Source organism: Schistosoma haematobium, chromosome ZW (assembly GCF_000699445.3).
Source record: "Schistosoma haematobium chromosome ZW, whole genome shotgun sequence".
Classification (NCBI taxonomy): domain Eukaryota; kingdom Metazoa; phylum Platyhelminthes; class Trematoda; order Strigeidida; family Schistosomatidae; genus Schistosoma; species Schistosoma haematobium.
In genome coordinates, this window is record NC_067195.1 from 59745619 (window position 1) to 59762869 (window position 17251).

Genomic DNA, 17251 nt, shown 5'->3' on the forward strand with positions numbered 1-17251 from the left:
TTTCATTCAGTCGGCTACCATATTGACAGATCGTTGGCGCGATTGATGTACAAATCTGCCGATCACATTTGTATCCATATCTTTAGATTATCTGCGATACATATTGCCAAGATTAAGATACCGTGTTTCCAACTGTTAGTTTCAAACTATAATTGTGATCGAAAACTGAACACGCTACGCCTGATGACACATATTATGTTCGGGAATTTTATCAGTGTGTTTGTACTTTTTTACATTATTCATCATCTCTATACTTTGTTAAACATCTTTGCAACTATTTTTGAATCAGCATTTTCTATCCCTCATAGACTTAAGGCTTTACTCACTTACTTGAGTCTCTAAAATGATTTCGTGGATCACCGTAGGAAATACTTATGGATTTTCTTATACTTTTGCAGTGAAGGAGAAAATGTTGTACTTCATACGTCAAATGGGTTCGAAAGAAACTGTGAACAATCAAGTGGAAGGCCCTTAAGCAACGATTTTATTGGTAAGTTATGGAAATGACTAGCATCCTACTAAGCGGGCATCACGTCCAGGCTTTACTACTGTCGTGTTCAACTAATTGGCCTCTTCCAATAGGCACAAACTTCGTAATTCCCTGCAGATATCTTCGGCTGCTGTCTTCAGCCTAACCTTCCTAACTCGTCCACCTGGCATATAATTGGCCTGTTTATTTATAGCTTTCGGCCACAGATTCATCTGTGGGCCAATATTGTTTATTAACAAATGATCCCTTCTCATGTCCAGACACTCGGATCTCGTCCGAAGCGCTGGCGGGTATTTCCTTATCCATCTGTGCCAGAGTAGCTGTCTAGTTGTTGCGCTTCCTTCTATTTCCTGTTATATATGAATGTTTTACTTATCTGAGCCTCGTCGAACGATATGCCTCTATGAATTAACATTGACTTATTTAGTATGAGTACATCCAAATTATCACAGTCAGAATCTTCAATACGAACCTCAAAACAGTCCTACTGTAGGGAAATTAAGCCTGGAGAACTACCACAACCATCGTCAACAAGGCACAAGTATTTATGAACAATTGTCTACACAAGATACTCAATGTCCGTTGACCAGGTACCTTCGGCAACAGACTGCTGTGAGAGCGAATAAAACAAGCTTCCAATTGACGAGGAAATTAAAAAATACGTTGGAGGTGGATACAACATACATTACATAAATCATAAAACTGCATCATGAGGCAAGTGCCAACTTGGAAATCTGAAGGGAAACGGAGGAGCGGAAGACTTAATAACACACTGAGCCGAGAATTAGAAGCAGACATGAAAAGGATGAATATCAACTGCAACCAAGTGGAAAGGATTGTGTAGAACATAGTTAGATAAGGAATGCTAGTAGCTGGACTATACTTATCCACGAACGGTAACAGGTTCACGTACGTAAGATAGGAATGTGTAAGATATAGATATCTCAAATTACGAATAAGAAGCTGGTAATTCCTGACGTACCTTCGTTCTTCAACGGCAGGAAAACTGGAATGGAGGGATTTCTAACCTAATAGTCCATCAGTCTCCATGAATCTGTACGGTGCTTATTGTGACTCACTAGCACCTCGAGATGTCTGGCCGAAGTGATTTAGAGAAAGCCTATTGCTGTCTACAAGTATGCTGGAGGAATTCTCACGCTCTATTCGTTACCTATACACTCATATCGTGGATCAAGGAGACTCCAATCTTCCTAAATCCATTTTAGCTAAATACACACATATTAGAGGTGAAAACTACTGAAACTGGTTTTCGATCTCTCAGTCCTGGCTGTCTTGGGAAGACGTAATCAATCCGTCATGGTCATCAATTTTGTCAGCGAAACTGAGCTGAAATATTTCACTAACGAATGGCGTTTGAATTTCAAACGTTTGAATGTGTGAGCTTTACAAGACAACATAACGCAGGTGGACTGGGAAGTGAACTTTAATTGAGATTTCGTATCGCACACAATTTTATGTGTTACAGGCCTGTCTGTCCCGTGAAAGGGCATTGAAATTACAATCAACGTGCAGTTATAAGTACTAGTACTCTTCGAATGCTAAAACGCAAGAGGCACTACTGGGCTCATTATCAACAAACTAGTGATGACGGCACATAGAGGAAGTTCAAACAAGTAAGAAACCAATGTCCAAATGCAACAAAAGAAGATAGGCTTCAGTATCAGATATAGCTAACTGAGAAATTTGTCTCCAGTACGAAAGACTTCATCATGAAACCTCTCTTCGATTAGCCAGAACAGGAGTCTCCCAGTTGTTATGTTTTAATGGTTCGACCGACAACGAAGAGAGCCGATCTTCTGGCAGAACAGTAATTTCAAACGCTTCGACCATCACATACTAAATACATCGACAAGAGCTTCACCTGAAGCTCAAAAGTAATCGTAAATGAAAGTGAGCGATGCACATCAAGAGCTGCATATCTAAACAAGGACATTTCTCCTGGCAAGGATGCGGTCAATTCTGTTATACTCAGAGAATCGGATTTCATCTTGGTGTAGGACATAATTTGTCCTGCATATATACTGCTAGAACCGTAGACGCGATACTGGCTATAACAGAGTCTATATGAAAGCTGTAGTCAGAACAAGGACAATTTGGCTTCAAACTATATCTGTTTCTGAACGTAAAAACAATTAGCTTAGTACAATAATTAAAAAATCATAGTTATTAGGTAAAATGCACAAATATACCGACCAGTATTGCATGTCTTATCGAAATGACTAAAATTATGAGTCACACCAATATAATAGGATAATCATGTCTTTCAATTGGTAGGTCACATGCGACAGGAATAGTTTACAGACACATCAGACCAGATCAACATGCTGGCGCTTAAACGATGGTTTGATTGGTTAGTTATGGACATAACTAACACTTGGAAAATCGCTTAGTGTGGTATTCTCACATCCGTCGAACCGAGGCACGGTAACAGAAAATCGGAAACCGATTTTCCATGGAGGCCGACTCATTGAACATTAAAGAAACCGACCGACAGCATTTCTCTCAATGTCCTCGAAAGTTACGAAGCTTTGATGTACGATGGTCTACACAACTGCTTTATATCCATAATCAACAGCACGGTTTCAGGAAGAGCAATTCTTGTAAGACCGCGGTGGACAGAAGGACCACCATACTTGATCTCAGGGGGAGGTTGATGTCATATACCTCGACTTCTCAAAAGCTTTTGATAGAGTCAGTCATACATGTTGCATGAGTAGGCTCATTCTGTTAGGTAACAAATCACCGTTAATATATTAGCTTACTCCACATCTAAATAGTTGACCTTTTTGGGTTACAATAAATTTTTTTCCCAAACTACAGAATGTCCTAGTGGTTTTGTAGTAGTATTGGTCCTAACCTCACAGTCCTCAAAGCTGAACATGAGTTAACTGGGAAAATTAATGTAGAATTATGGTCTGGTTCGTTATTAGTACTACTCTAATAATAGACCTAATCCTAAAAGCACAAATTTGTCACGATGTGACTATCTAATCTACAAGATCGTACGTCGTAGTCACAGCATTGTCTGCGCTGACTCACCGTATCACAACAATTAATAATATGATACGCAATACTTCTGAAGAACACATTTAAGCTGAACATAGGATAATACATATAATGTGAATAAAAAAGAGTTACGCAGAATGGCCACGTCTGCGAGGCTGAGCCATGCTGTCCGACTGAATGCATGAATATTCCTGCGTCCATCAGTGTTGGCATTCTGTTTTAAATGTTGAATATATATTTATCCAATGATTTCATATTCAACTTTGAGGATTGTGTGGTTAGTACATTTGAGTATAGGCGTCTCAGAAGTGCTTTTCTGATGACTTGTGAAGTCCTAAACACTCACGGGCAGGCCCCCGAACACCCGATGAAACTCGTTCTCAGCACGAAACTTAGAGGTGACATGGATATTATAGACATGACGAAGCAGAATGGACTGTAGGCCCACCTTTTACAGTTTCTGAGTAATCAAGCTCTGAGATTCGCTGCTATATAAGATGGTCCGAAAGACTTCCCACGAGTCCTTTAAGAGAAAACGTGGCGCGATTTTAGGGACTCAGGCGCTCGTTTCCAAACGGGCAGTGATTTTGTACTTGTTGTGATTATCCTTGCTTTGTTTACTTTTTGCACCTAGAAGCATTCTTGGTCTACTTTAAGCAAAAGTACTTTGGTTAAGCTTTGAAATTTTTGCTAAACTTTGTCCTGTGGTACCGTTTTTACTCATTGACTGACACTCGTGTTCACAATGTGATCATATTGTTTTAAAACTTTTTAGTCAAATTACAATGGTTAGTAAGACTTAAAAATATGGACAACCAAACTGCTTGTTCCCCGTTGAGGAAGGAATGCAGTGAGATAAATGTAAAAAGTGGTGCCATGAGATGTGTACACGTCTAAGTCCTACGGCATACAAAAGATGCTCGAAGCCTAAGTTGCATTGGCTTCGTATGTTTTGCTGTACAAATAAGAAGTTACTAATCCAGGAAGCTATGAGCCTATTGGCTTTGGCCTGTAAGAAAAACGATGGTGGTTGCGCTGATAACACGAGCACTGACGTTGAAGAACGTGTCAGTGTAGTACGTGCTGCTACCGGACCCGTTAAACACCCGACTGTGATTGACGGGAAAGTGAAGTCTCCGTTAACATTGACGAGGAATGAAGTGCCGCTTGATATTGACATCGGTAACCATACACCTTCAGTACGGAGAAAAAGAAATGAGAAGAAAAAAGCTCTAGGTAAAACACAGCTGCTTAGCAAGTCATTTGGAAGAGATGGAATCAGAAAAAACTCCGCTGCGTGTCAAGACAGATCTCTCTGAGAGGTCAACCATTTTTCATAAGTTAAGAGAATCTTCCTATAAGGAACCAAGGGCTAGATTTGAACATGACCTCAGTCATATTAATAAGCAAACTACTACCAGATACAGTTTAAGGAGTTAGTGTTTTTAAGTTTTATAGGATAGGACAAAAGGTGGATTCTGAAAGTCATCAGAAAAACCGCCTTTTGAAGGTTACATTTGCCACAGTTGAAAAAAAGAGCCGGATTCTAGGTAACTGATTTGATCTGGAATATACGTCCGTGAGAATTTCACCCTATCTGATCGTATTAAGAGACGAAATGCTGAAGTGAAAATAAATGAGTGTCGCCGAAACAGTGAAAGAAACCTCATTCTTAAGGGTTTTCAAATTGTAAAAGTTCGGAGCAGAACAATCCCAAAACCACTCTGGGTGATAAGGGAAAGTTCTTCACGGACTTAAAGGTATGCCACACAAATGCTTGCAGCCTTCTAAGTAAAATGGCGGAGCTCAAGCCAATGGTGGATAAAGAAAAACCGGATGTTATTGCTGTTTCAGAAACTTGGTTAGCGTCAGAAGTATTAGATAATGAAATTCAGTTGACTGGTTTTTTAACCACTTGGGCTGATAGAATAGACTGTAGGGGAGGCGGGGTTATCCTATACACAAAAAGCACTTTAACCAAAAGAGTAGCTGAGACAGTGGCACATGTTTCAGGGACATGTGGACTGGGGTGACGTAAGCCGAAATGTAGACGGCATGATATTGAATTACTTGTAGTATATCGCAGTCCATAATGTGTAGCAGATGATTTTCTCCTAAGTAGACTTAAGTCCCAATGTAACAAGGGTAAAAGCCTTATAGTAGGCGACTTTAATGCACCGTATATAAACTGGGTTAACTTAGAAGTAGGGTCATCGATAACGTCGTTCGATTGTAAAATGTTAGAAACCTTGATTGGGTTAGCTTTATTCCAACGCATCAGAAACCCCACAAGATATGACTTAAGAAACTTTTCTTCTCTATTGGATTTATTCTTCACACGCGGTGATGACGTTGATCAAATGACTTTTCTTCCACCACTAGGGAGAAGTAACCATGCAGTCATCTTACTCAAATTCATGGCTGAGATTGCCTGTCAAACAGTTGCGCCGGCCCGTCCTAATATATGGAAGGCAGATATGGAGGCAATCAACTCCGCAGCATCGGCTGAAAACTGGGAAATCGACTCAAGGGCATCAGCACAAAAGGCATCGACTCTTTTCAGGCAGTTATACAATTGGGTAACTCAACCATACATACCCTGGACAGTTCCAAAGGAGAAGAAGCACGGCCATCCATGGATTGGCTGGGATATTCGACGTTTACTAAGACAAAAGAAGAAATGCTGGGATGTTGCCATCCGCCTTGGCACAGCAGGTACTATGGAATGCTACAGATCGGTAGGAAACAAGTGTATAACGAAAATTCGGGAAGCTCAAAGAAAATATGAAATGCAGTTGGCACAATTTGCACTCAAGCAGCCTAAGAGAATATTCTCGTACATAAACTACAGAACAAGGATGCATCATTGGATTCCCGACCTGATTAAAGAAGGGAGTGAACCTGAAATGATAGAGGAAGATCAGGAAAAAGCAGAGGCTATGGCTGACTATTTTAGGGCAGTTTTCACTCAGGAACCTCCTCTAGACAAAGAACCAGACCAAAATAAAAAGTCAACAAACCATCTGCTCACCTTGAACTTCGATCAAGACGATGTGCTTAAGGCTCTTAGCACCTTAAACCTGGAAAAGTCAACAGGATCGGATGAATTACACCCCAAAATCTTGAGACATATTGGACAATATATCGCGGCTCCGCTGACTGTGATATTCAATGTCAATTGACCAAGGTGTGTTACCTATGGACTGGAAGGACACAATTGCCACGCCCATACATAAAACAGGAGCAAGACAACTTCCATCGAACTACAGATCTGTAAGATTCACCAGTGTTGTAGTTAAAATACTGAAAAGAATAGCCAAACGGACCATAATGGCACTTATGGAAACCAATAACTTGTTAAACATAGAACAACATGGTTTTAGGGAGGGTCTTTCTTGTACAACGAACCTCCTTATAGCAAAGGAATTTTGAATAAAGGGGCTAGACAATGGAAACCCAGTGGATGTTGTCTACATATACTTCAGTAAGACTTTGACAAGGTGCCAACTAATAGACTGCTATTGAAGTTGGCAAACCTTGGTATTGCTGGACCCTTTTTAAAATGGATTAAGGATTTCCTAGTAGGTCTTAGACAGAAAGTAAGAATAAATTCCAAATGCTCCATCTGGAGACCAGTATTTAGCGGGGTACCTTAAAGTTCCGTCCTGGGTCCTTCAATTTTTATCATGTATGTTAACGATCTTCCAAGTATAGTACAGTCTCCAATGTTATTATACGCTGACGATGTAAAGATCTGGAGAGTAATAACTGGATACACAGACGCATGTGCTCTTCAGGTAGACCTAAATAATATGATTAACTGGTCTAAAGATTGGCTGATGCCTATCAACGCGGCAAAGTGTGTCTACATTCACTATGGGGATTCAAAGGTTAATAGGTACAACATAGGGGAAGTGCCACTACCCATGGTCCGGTCTCATAAGGATCTAGGGGTGACAGTGAGTCATGGTCTTAAGACGACGGCTCATTCCCTGAAGGTCGCAGCTAAGGGGTTTCGAACCCTCTGGGCCTTAAAACAGACACTCACTAAATTAGATACTACCATGTTCACCACAGTATACACATACTTGGTGAGAACTAAGCTTGAAAACTGCGTACAGGCTGCAAGCCCATTTAAAAGGTGACTCGGATATCCTAGAAAAGGTACAGAGAGCGGCTACCCGCGTAAGTCCAGAACTCCGGGGTTTACCATGCAAAGAGCGTCTTGAAAAGCTGGACCTCTTTACTCCGTCCTATCGCAGATTAACGAGAGATCTAATTTTGATGTACAGAGTACTGAGAAATGATTTTGGACCTAACTTATTCTCTCTCTCTTCCCACTAGATCGGGGCATCTCAGAGGACATAGCAGGAGAATAGAAAAACCAAGAATGAGCAAACTACCCGTGGCATATATGTTTTCACACCGAGTCACAATACTTGGAACCTGCTGCCCGAAGCAGTGGTGTCCGCATCCTCAATTGACTCTTACAAGAGAAGGCTGGAAGCTCACAGAAGCACAATAGAAAAGGCATAACATAGGCCATAGGCCTTCCGTCCTTACTGCACGAATCTGAATCTGAAATATGAGAGTGTTTCACTATACTCCACTAATAATTCTCTTTCCATCGTTAAATATAGCTAAGTTCTTACATGGGGGCATCAGTGACCTATTGATACTAGATACAGAAGCTAATCAAGCGAAAGCTTCATATATTCCATCCAAAACCATTTGAACTACTTTTAAATTTAAGGTGTTTTTTGTTTGAATACTTCGAATCTTTATGTTGCTGATACTTTCTGGGAGCGCGTTTGTGAATCTACTCAGATTTACTGGCGACTGACGGTCGTACTCGTCGAGGTGATTAAAGTTCACTAAAACTGTCTCTAAGTTGGTTGTTCATCCATTCAAGAATCTGCTCCTGATTGATGAGAAGTTAATATTCATTATATCCAGTAAAAATTACCCTACCCACATTACTACTAGCATTCTAAACATGGTCCTAGGGTATAGTTATTCTTTAGACTGTGATTCAGAGTCTGGAAAGAATAACCTTGTTGATTTGGAGGAATTCCCTGCCTTAACAAAATCAAAACCTATCAGCTTCAGCGGTGTAACGTGGAAAAGCCAAGTCTTTGTTCCTACTGAGGATTCCATAGAGTCAGAGGCCACTGGAAATAACTGTTTGAATGTCTCTAAAAAGAAACGCTTAAAAAAGAAGAAGAAAAAGATTCTTTGCAATGGGGAAAGCACTGATGATAGCTCTCCTGCGAAGTGTTGTGACTTCTGTTTTTTTGTGAGCGAAGAAGTGGAAAGCACAAGTAAGTTCACAATGTTTGCATACGTTTTTTTGTATCAGTGAATGCAAGTCATCCTCACTGTAGGAACCATTACCTTCGTTCTAGCATTTTTGGACTTTATTTTTGGTGAATTTATATTTTGTTCACGAATCTATATATTTATATGACTCAGACGTATAGGCTCTTAAAGGTCTCATCTGAATGGCGCAAGTAATAACATTATTGAAATAGTATTAAAATATGTTTTTAACGACAATATTGTGTCAGTTGTCAGTTATCATTGCGTTGAAATTTTATAACCCCAGGAGTTGACTGGTCTCAGTTCTACTGTTAAACGTAGTGCTCATATAATTCTCGAGAACCTTAGACTGCATTAACTTAGATTGAGATTCCATTTTATTTTCTACTAGAACATACAGGTCTCTCAGCTTTGACGGCTTATGTTAACGATTAAAGTGGATGTTCTACAAGCTATCTCAAGTTATTTTACAGTGATCCGCAGCAATGAATGAGCCTAACGACGGGACTGACTGTAATTTTAAGTTGATTAACAATATAATCTGATAATTTCAAGGGACATTGTTCATAATGGCTGCACTGACAGACTGCTTTATGTGTACTAGGATGAAGTTAATGCTTTATCTAGTGTTTCTGTTATGTCCCGATAAGCATAATGAATGGTAACTTTGGGATCCATTTATGAATCAATACTAACATATATTTTTATCGTATAATTGTTAAATAACTAAACTATTCATATTTATATTCCTCTTATTATAAGCTTTATTTTGACCTATGAACCATTATTATACGTTTTACCGTTCTTGAATTAAGCTGTCTATTAGCCACTGCATCCCACATTCACAGCCACATTTGGCCAAATTTTCTACAAATGTTATTTTCTATTTTATGGTACGTTGTGGTCTGTCTAATCGGTATATAAACTCAGCATGTTTGAAATATGATTCATGTCACAGAGGCTCGGATTGGTGTTCTGGACTTAACTGGCTGAACTAGGCGGAAAGCAGGACCAATCAGGACTCTAGGCTGCTCATACGGGTTTACGCGTCATTGATCTGTTCGATAAGTCATTGCCCTCTAATCGGCGGTCACAAGTATAACAGTTGCTTCGTTTTGTGGTATTCCACATGTAACTAGATCTGATAGTAAACCTATCATGTTGTAGATAATTGTGTGAACGTTAGACACTGAGGATTCTGTCTTTCGATACTTATATCACTTGTAAACCTTGTAAGTCTTAATGTCAATATGGATTTTCTAGTACCTTTATCTCAGCATTTTATTTTCTGAGTAAATTTTTGGCTTCATCATTGATACTCTCGTTTTTAGAACTATCTGGAATGTAATATGTAATGTTGGTCTTCAGCGTCACAACTGTATCGACTTTTGTGGTTAACCTGGTAGGTTTGGGCTGGCTAGTTATGGTCTAGATATAATTTTGATCAGTGGTTGTAAACATTGGGCAACATGGCTCAAAGTCATCCGCGTTCACGTGAGCTGTGTCTGTTCCTAGATCCTGGGTTTCAAAATTACTTCGTACTTTTTATTCCTCCAGTTATTTCTCTCTCCAATCGTATAATTCGCGTCTAATCTTTCTTGTTATCAATGATACTATTACTACCAGTACTAATACCGATTGTGCTACTTCTAACACTACTACTTCGTATTCATACTTTCATCTTGCCTTCTTAATGTCGAGTGGGAGGTTTGTTTTGTTTATTTGGACATAAATGTTGTTACGAGGTATCAAAACACAAGCAACACAAGAAAATGAAGTTGTGAGATAGGGAAAGTGAGAATAATAAAGAGAATAACAATGCTTAGAAATCAGTGTATGAGAATGAAGTAATAATGATTGTTATGATAATAATAGCCGTAGTGAGAGAATCACTCCAGCTAAGGAAAATAAACCTAGTAATAATTCTTTTAGTTAAAGAAGCTACTCACTTTTATTAAAAAAGTTAAGTCACTGCAGGATCACCACTAACTTCTATTGTGAACCGTGTATGATAATGTTTCAAGCTACTGTTGCACCATCCTTCGGACCCTAACCAAGCAGCCGTGAAGAACCAACAGAAATCAGTCCTGTACAGCTTCCATTCCATAATACTGTCATGCACTGGCCATCTCTCCGCTTTTTCCAACCAGCCTCAGCATCGCCAAATAATGCAGGATGTGAAATTTTCTAAGACGACATCCGTCAGACATGTCCGAGCTACCAACTTTGGTGTTCCAAGATGGTGATACTAAACGAGTTGTCGTCACTGTGCCCGGACACACGTTACCGAACCTCTGCATTACTAACATGTTGTTACCACTGGATGTCAGCAATCCTTCGGGAACAACGGTGATCAAACAGAGAGTTGTCTGACATCCTCAACTTGAAGAGGCCGGGTTTAACAAGCATAGAGAAAAACTGTTCTGGCTGACGCATTATGGTTCCAACCTTTTACTGACAAACTAACATCACGAAGGCGCCCATAATGGCCTAGATTAGCATAAGCCGCTCTGGCTTTCAGTACATCTTAATTGCGATTCCCCCTCTCGAAATGCGAAATATTGTTTCAGGATTGGGTTGCACCGGCACATGAACTTATGATAGGGAGTGAAGTAGTTGAGCGTGTCAACCACTTCACTTATCTTGGGAGTCTCATCAGCCTTCGTGGTCCGATGTGACGAAATCTCAGCACAGATACAGAAGGCTCAACTAGCTTTTGTCAACTTACATCATTTATGGCGTAGGTGAGATATCCGTCTATCAACTAAAGGACAGGTTTACTGCACAGCAGTTTGTTCCGTCCTGCTTTATGGCTGTGATACATGGCCGGTAAGAGTAGAGGATCTTCGTGGGTTACTAGTATTTGATCATAGATGTCTTCGAAGCATTGCTCGTATATCCTGGGACTATCGAGTAAGTAATGTAGTTGTTAGGAAACGGGTACTGGATAAGGATGACAAATAAATTGATGAAGCTTCACTACTTCATCAGTTGAGATGGCTGAGACGTGTGTTACATATTCTTAACCATTGACTGCCCCGATGTGCGATGTTTTATGGTGTAGGAGTAGGTTGGAAGTAAGGTAGAGGCGGCCAGACCGAGACATGGTACAAATCCATGAGGTCACTGAAAAGTGGACTGAGTCATGTTGATAGATGTAGACTACCTGGTTGTGATCCGCGAGACGATAACAACCAGTGGTTAGAGACCTTGAATGACATGGCTCAAAATCGTTTGCAATGACGCAGGTGCATCCATTCGTTGTGTTCTTCATGTCCCATTTTTATCTTTCCAAATTTATTTCACTGGATTATACTCGAATAACATCTTCAAACCGTAATCTTCCCGATTACTGCTTATACTTTTACTACCTCACTACGGGGTTTGGGTCGACAGTTGTTTCTCTGTGCTAATGTAGTATGGAAAATGTAGTATGGACTGATGTACGTACGTACGAAGTTCTACGTTGTTGCTAAGTGACTGACATATTAATTGACTTCACACTCCCCGCCGCCGGCACTCACATAGCTGCCCAAATACACGAAATTCTCAACTATTATCTGTTTACTAACAAGAGTAAGTGGAGGTTCCGGGTGCTGATAGTCTTGTAAAAGTACTTTGCACCTTCACATAAAAGTTGCTACACCTGCCAATATCACAGAATCAGCATAAACGCCTAAAGTGCGACTAATACCACTTCTTGTATATGTATTTATCGTGTCAAAAGTCAGTATTTTACGTACTGTTATATTCATACTCCTGTGATACTGTTGCATGTACTACCTGAATGTTCAAATGTAAATATATTTTCCTATAGATGTTTCATCTGTTTAGATAAATTTTAATTAAGCCGCTGTCCCTATCGTCAAATTGGATAACTGAGTCACATCGGCTGTTTGTGTATGCGATTGAAAAACGTTTGTAATCACTATGTCAGTTTGAAAACCTCTGCTTTTATCGAAATAAGTGTAGTTTGAAACTTTTGAACGAAAGCTTACGAAATTATTATATTACGTTACGATAACTATCAAAATGTTCACTTACCTAACTATAAAACAGTTAATAAGATGATTTTCTATTCTTATTAACAGAAGCAAATCAACCGTCATTTCGTGAAACTCATTTCGAATTCATAAAAAGGTGAGTGCAAAGTAGATATTTTTGTACCAGCAGTATGCTTTGTATATTTTGCTTTGGCATAAATTAACGAAGCAAATATTATTGTTTTGATGTGACGTTTACGTTGCCTTTTAACAGCATCACTTCAAACTAGAAGATCTTAAAAGTATTGTGATAATCAAAACACTAACATTGCTCACTTATGGGTTATTCCCAAACGCAGCTGAAACTAAAGGATGCTTGAGTAGTTATCGTACCTTAGTCTAACAAACGCACTAATAAGTAATAGCAAACTGAAGAAGGTGATGTTATGTGTGACGGAATTAAAATACAGTCCCTATACTGTACCTTTATTAAAGCATTATTCGAGACAGATTCATATTACATAGAAATTATTAAGGGACATGTGTAGGTGCAGTGTCCCGAAAAAAGTGGGTTTTTGTGTCAATGGCTAATGTAACGTTGTCTCACCTTTTATTCTTTTAGGCCTATCGACATGTTGTAACTGACCGGATCTAATGCGGTAGTTCTATTTCAATATGCACATCCATCACAACTATTTAGGTATTCAGAATTAATGAATTACGTATCACTTGAATATTTATTAGTCCAACTTGACATATTTTTCTCCAGTTAGTCAGTGAGTTCTCTTATCTGTACTTCTCAAGATATAATTGTAGTATCCTAAAACAAACGTTTCTGTACCTTATGTTCGTGATTTTGAAATGGTATTTCTGTAAACACCCTCTTCAGTGAACCCAACTCCATGTTTGCAATCACATCCGGAGACAATAGTCCATTGAATTCTCTTATTATAATATCAAGATCTTAGTTGTTAAAAGTGTGTCTAGATATCCTCCAGTCTGGTTAGTTAGATCCTCGTTATTATAAACCTCACTATCTTCCGTTGGTTGACTACCACATATTTTTACGAGTCGTATCTAGTTGCTGGTTGTAACTGTTCATCTCATTCACATATCAGACATTAATGCTTTATCTGGTAGGGAAGTAAAATCTATTTCACGTCGAATTTATTTCCTCACCACTGTTAGCAATGGGGGCAAAACCAATTTTAAATATACTTTCTGGCATAAATTCTACATTATGAACACCAATTTTGTATATTTTTGATCAATCTGATTAAATAGTTTGCAGTTTACTGTTGTACGCACCTGATGACATAGATCGTTTTCAAAAATCAGTAAACTTTAATATTCAAAAATATCGCACCATATGTCTGTCGTATTTCGCCTACTACCTACGTGTTTTTCTAAACAAAGAAACAAGATGATTAATAATTGGTGTGTATCTCATGCGTAACTATGACCTAGAACGTAGATATTTTTCATTTCCTATTGGGTGTGTCTGACCTTAACCTGAATATTGGAGGGGGTCATCAGGTGACTAATTTGTACGGTGTATGTCCGTTCGCCTATTATTCTTAACCTAGTAATAGGATGCCTTTGGCTTAGGTAATGTCGTCATCTATTGTCAGACAATTTTAGGGTCAATTCATTTTTTGTGGATTGCTATGACATGCTGTGATTATAGCTATAAAATAATGTAAATGAAGTGGCCGAACCATGTCTGTATATAAAAAGGTTCAGTTAGTCAAATAATGTTTTCTGGGTCTAAACTTTAAACTAAGTATGCTGCACTTCTGAAATCATTCATTTATACACAACACAGGACCTGATATAAACACTGATAGACTGCATCTTTTTAGCGAGAGAAAACTGAAAGCAAAAGTAGTGTTAGTTGTAGTAAAAAAATATGGGTATACTGAAAATAGTTAAGAAAGAACAAAATAAATTAAAGGATAAAACAAATGAAGTTATAAGTAAATTCAAGAATAAGTGAACTGAATACACATATACTGATGCGGCGAATTTTAACACATGGCACCGAACGACTCTAACTTAGAAGTTTGAGCTCCCGTTCAGAGCTCAGAATAGCATTGGATGACTTTCTGAACTGATGTTGTTGGTTTGACCGTTATTAACTGTCGACTTCCGACTACTATGATAGCCTCCATTACGTATTAGAATCGAGAGTGGCTGGACATGTGTAACATGTATGAAAATGACCCCGTTAACATATTTTTCTTGGTTTCACTAAACCCAAGCAGCGTTTTGGAAATATCTGTTGTCAAAATTAGTTACCTACATGTGCTCTTTGCCTTCAAAACCCATGTTTAACAGCCAAAACGTTGTTCAAAGTGAACTACACAATACACTGGCCATTTAGTCGTAATGACTACTAACTGATAACCACGGTGGTTTATAGCTTATGTGACCAAAGTCAGTCAGCAAAGTTATATAACACAGTCAGTATTCCAAATAAATCGATTTTGGGACGCAAAATGTTCAGTAATGTTGCTATCCATTGGGCGACCGGTTAACGCTTTGTTGGGATAACTCTCTCTCAACTTCTATTCAGACGCGGATTTCAGAGTGCAACTTCGAAAGTACTATTAAGCTTTTCATTTCAAAATAAATGGTAGTTCATGCATAAGTCCGACAACCTATTAATAACCCTTGATCTACTTGTTGTACATAATTTTCGTTGTAAAGTGATAATATCAATTAATTCAAACCATTTTTTGTTTATATTTCTAGTCACACTAAATCAAATACAATAGTAACCAATGGAGGTAGTCATTTAACAGAATCTTCGATTGTTGAGGTTACCAACCCATTTCAGGTGGAAGATGAAGGTTTCGTTGAGGAGTTAATTGACTATGCAACTAACCATCATCTTGTTTCTTATTCTTTTCCCACGAATACGTCAAATATTCTGTCCTCTAGTTCTACTCAGCACTCAATCCAATCTAGACCTATTTACGAATCACGAATAATCAGTCCCACATGTCCGCTAAACTCCACAAAAGATCAAATGGCTGCATTAGGGTTGAATCACTCTGTGTCCAATGCTTTAAAACTTCAAACAAATCCTATTAAAGTAAGTAAATCATCTGCACCATTTTTTGGTTACATGGGCTACTTAATTCAACGGTAAATAATCATTCACTAGATTGTCTCAGCTAATTCATTTTCAACCTATATTTTGATATAGAATTGAGAAATCACATCTCTATGGAGTTTCGTCTACTAAATAACCTTGAGAAATGCTTTATCGAATGACAATTTTTAACACACAAGAGTTACAGTTGTTGTTAACCGTTGCTTTCTATAAAGCTCCTGTTTTTTGTAATATTGTGTTATGCAACCATGCTAACTACTTTGTTACCGTATATTGTTATGGTGTCAGTATTTATAGTTTGTTCCAGATTAATTTGTTTGTCTGTTTATCATATGAAACTTCAAGGTACTAGCTTAATTCGTATCCACATCCCTGATAATAAAATACACAGTATTCATAATTATCGAGTGATTTATATGCACTCAAAGTACATGAAAAGTCCCTTAATTCGATCAGCGTAAATGACCATCTCTGGACTTAATATTAAGAGGTGGATTTACCCAAAATCTTTCGTAGAATGTTACTTCTGGAAGTTAAAAAGGACTTGAAATGACTAAATTGTAGAATGTAATTCGAAGTCATGATTGCTTTGATCTTGAGTAACTTTAATTAACAGAAACCGGTGCATTTGAACAAGATTTATTATGAATTGTATTAATTGTATTTAAACTATTATCATACGGTTGGTTCGTTATGAATAACTAATCCATTTTATAAATTTTGTCAAATATAGATATTATTTTCATTTTTACTCCTATCTATAGTCAAGAATCCCTAATATTTGTTGGTCTAATATTTGTACACTTATAGGTATCAACATATTCGTTTTTTAACAAAATAACTAAGTTGTTATGGAAAATTTTAACAGTATTACTTCTTTATGATGGAACATATATCCATGCGACAATAATTGTACTTTACAAAATAGTATCTCGAGAACTATGGAAAATGAGATAGTAAACATACTGGAGTCGAAAATTCGATTCACTAGATTCTGAGTTATTAATCTTAGTTTCTATCGCATGTGGATTTGTGAATACAGATGATTTTTTTCACCGGCTGATGAAAAATATCTGTGCATTAATTTTCAGTCTCAAACCACATATCTAAATATAAATGTAATTAAATGGGGTCAACCTTCAACTGAAATATATATATTTTTGTATATCTTGCGGGTTTATTCACCCACTTACCAACTACTTACTCGTATAATTGCTTTCGAGGTAAATAATAAGTGTAAGGACTAGTGATATTACCCGAGTGCCCAGACTGAAGCAGAGGGTGAGCAGAATTCGAACTGACGACTTAGTGGCT

At 38.2% G+C, this 17251-nt stretch overlaps 1 protein-coding gene across 2 annotated transcripts in view; it reads left to right on the forward strand.

Moving 5' to 3' along the window:
• Positions 1 to 8306: 8306 nt before the first annotated feature.
• Positions 8307 to 17251, forward strand: part of CNOT1_2 (CCR4-NOT transcription complex subunit 1) — a gene marked incomplete at its 5' end in the record, with an annotated part of 36056 nt that continues 27111 nt past the window's right edge. Inside the window, 3 exons of one of the 2 annotated variants that reach the window (XM_035731796.2) lie at positions 8514 to 8838; positions 12928 to 12976; positions 15574 to 15916. In XM_035731796.2, the coding sequence (XP_035589762.1) occupies positions 8514 to 8838; positions 12928 to 12976; positions 15574 to 15916 (717 nt within the window). Of the gene's footprint in view, positions 15917 to 17251 lie in introns of both variants that reach the window. The other variant, XM_051211918.1, reaches the window with a different exon arrangement.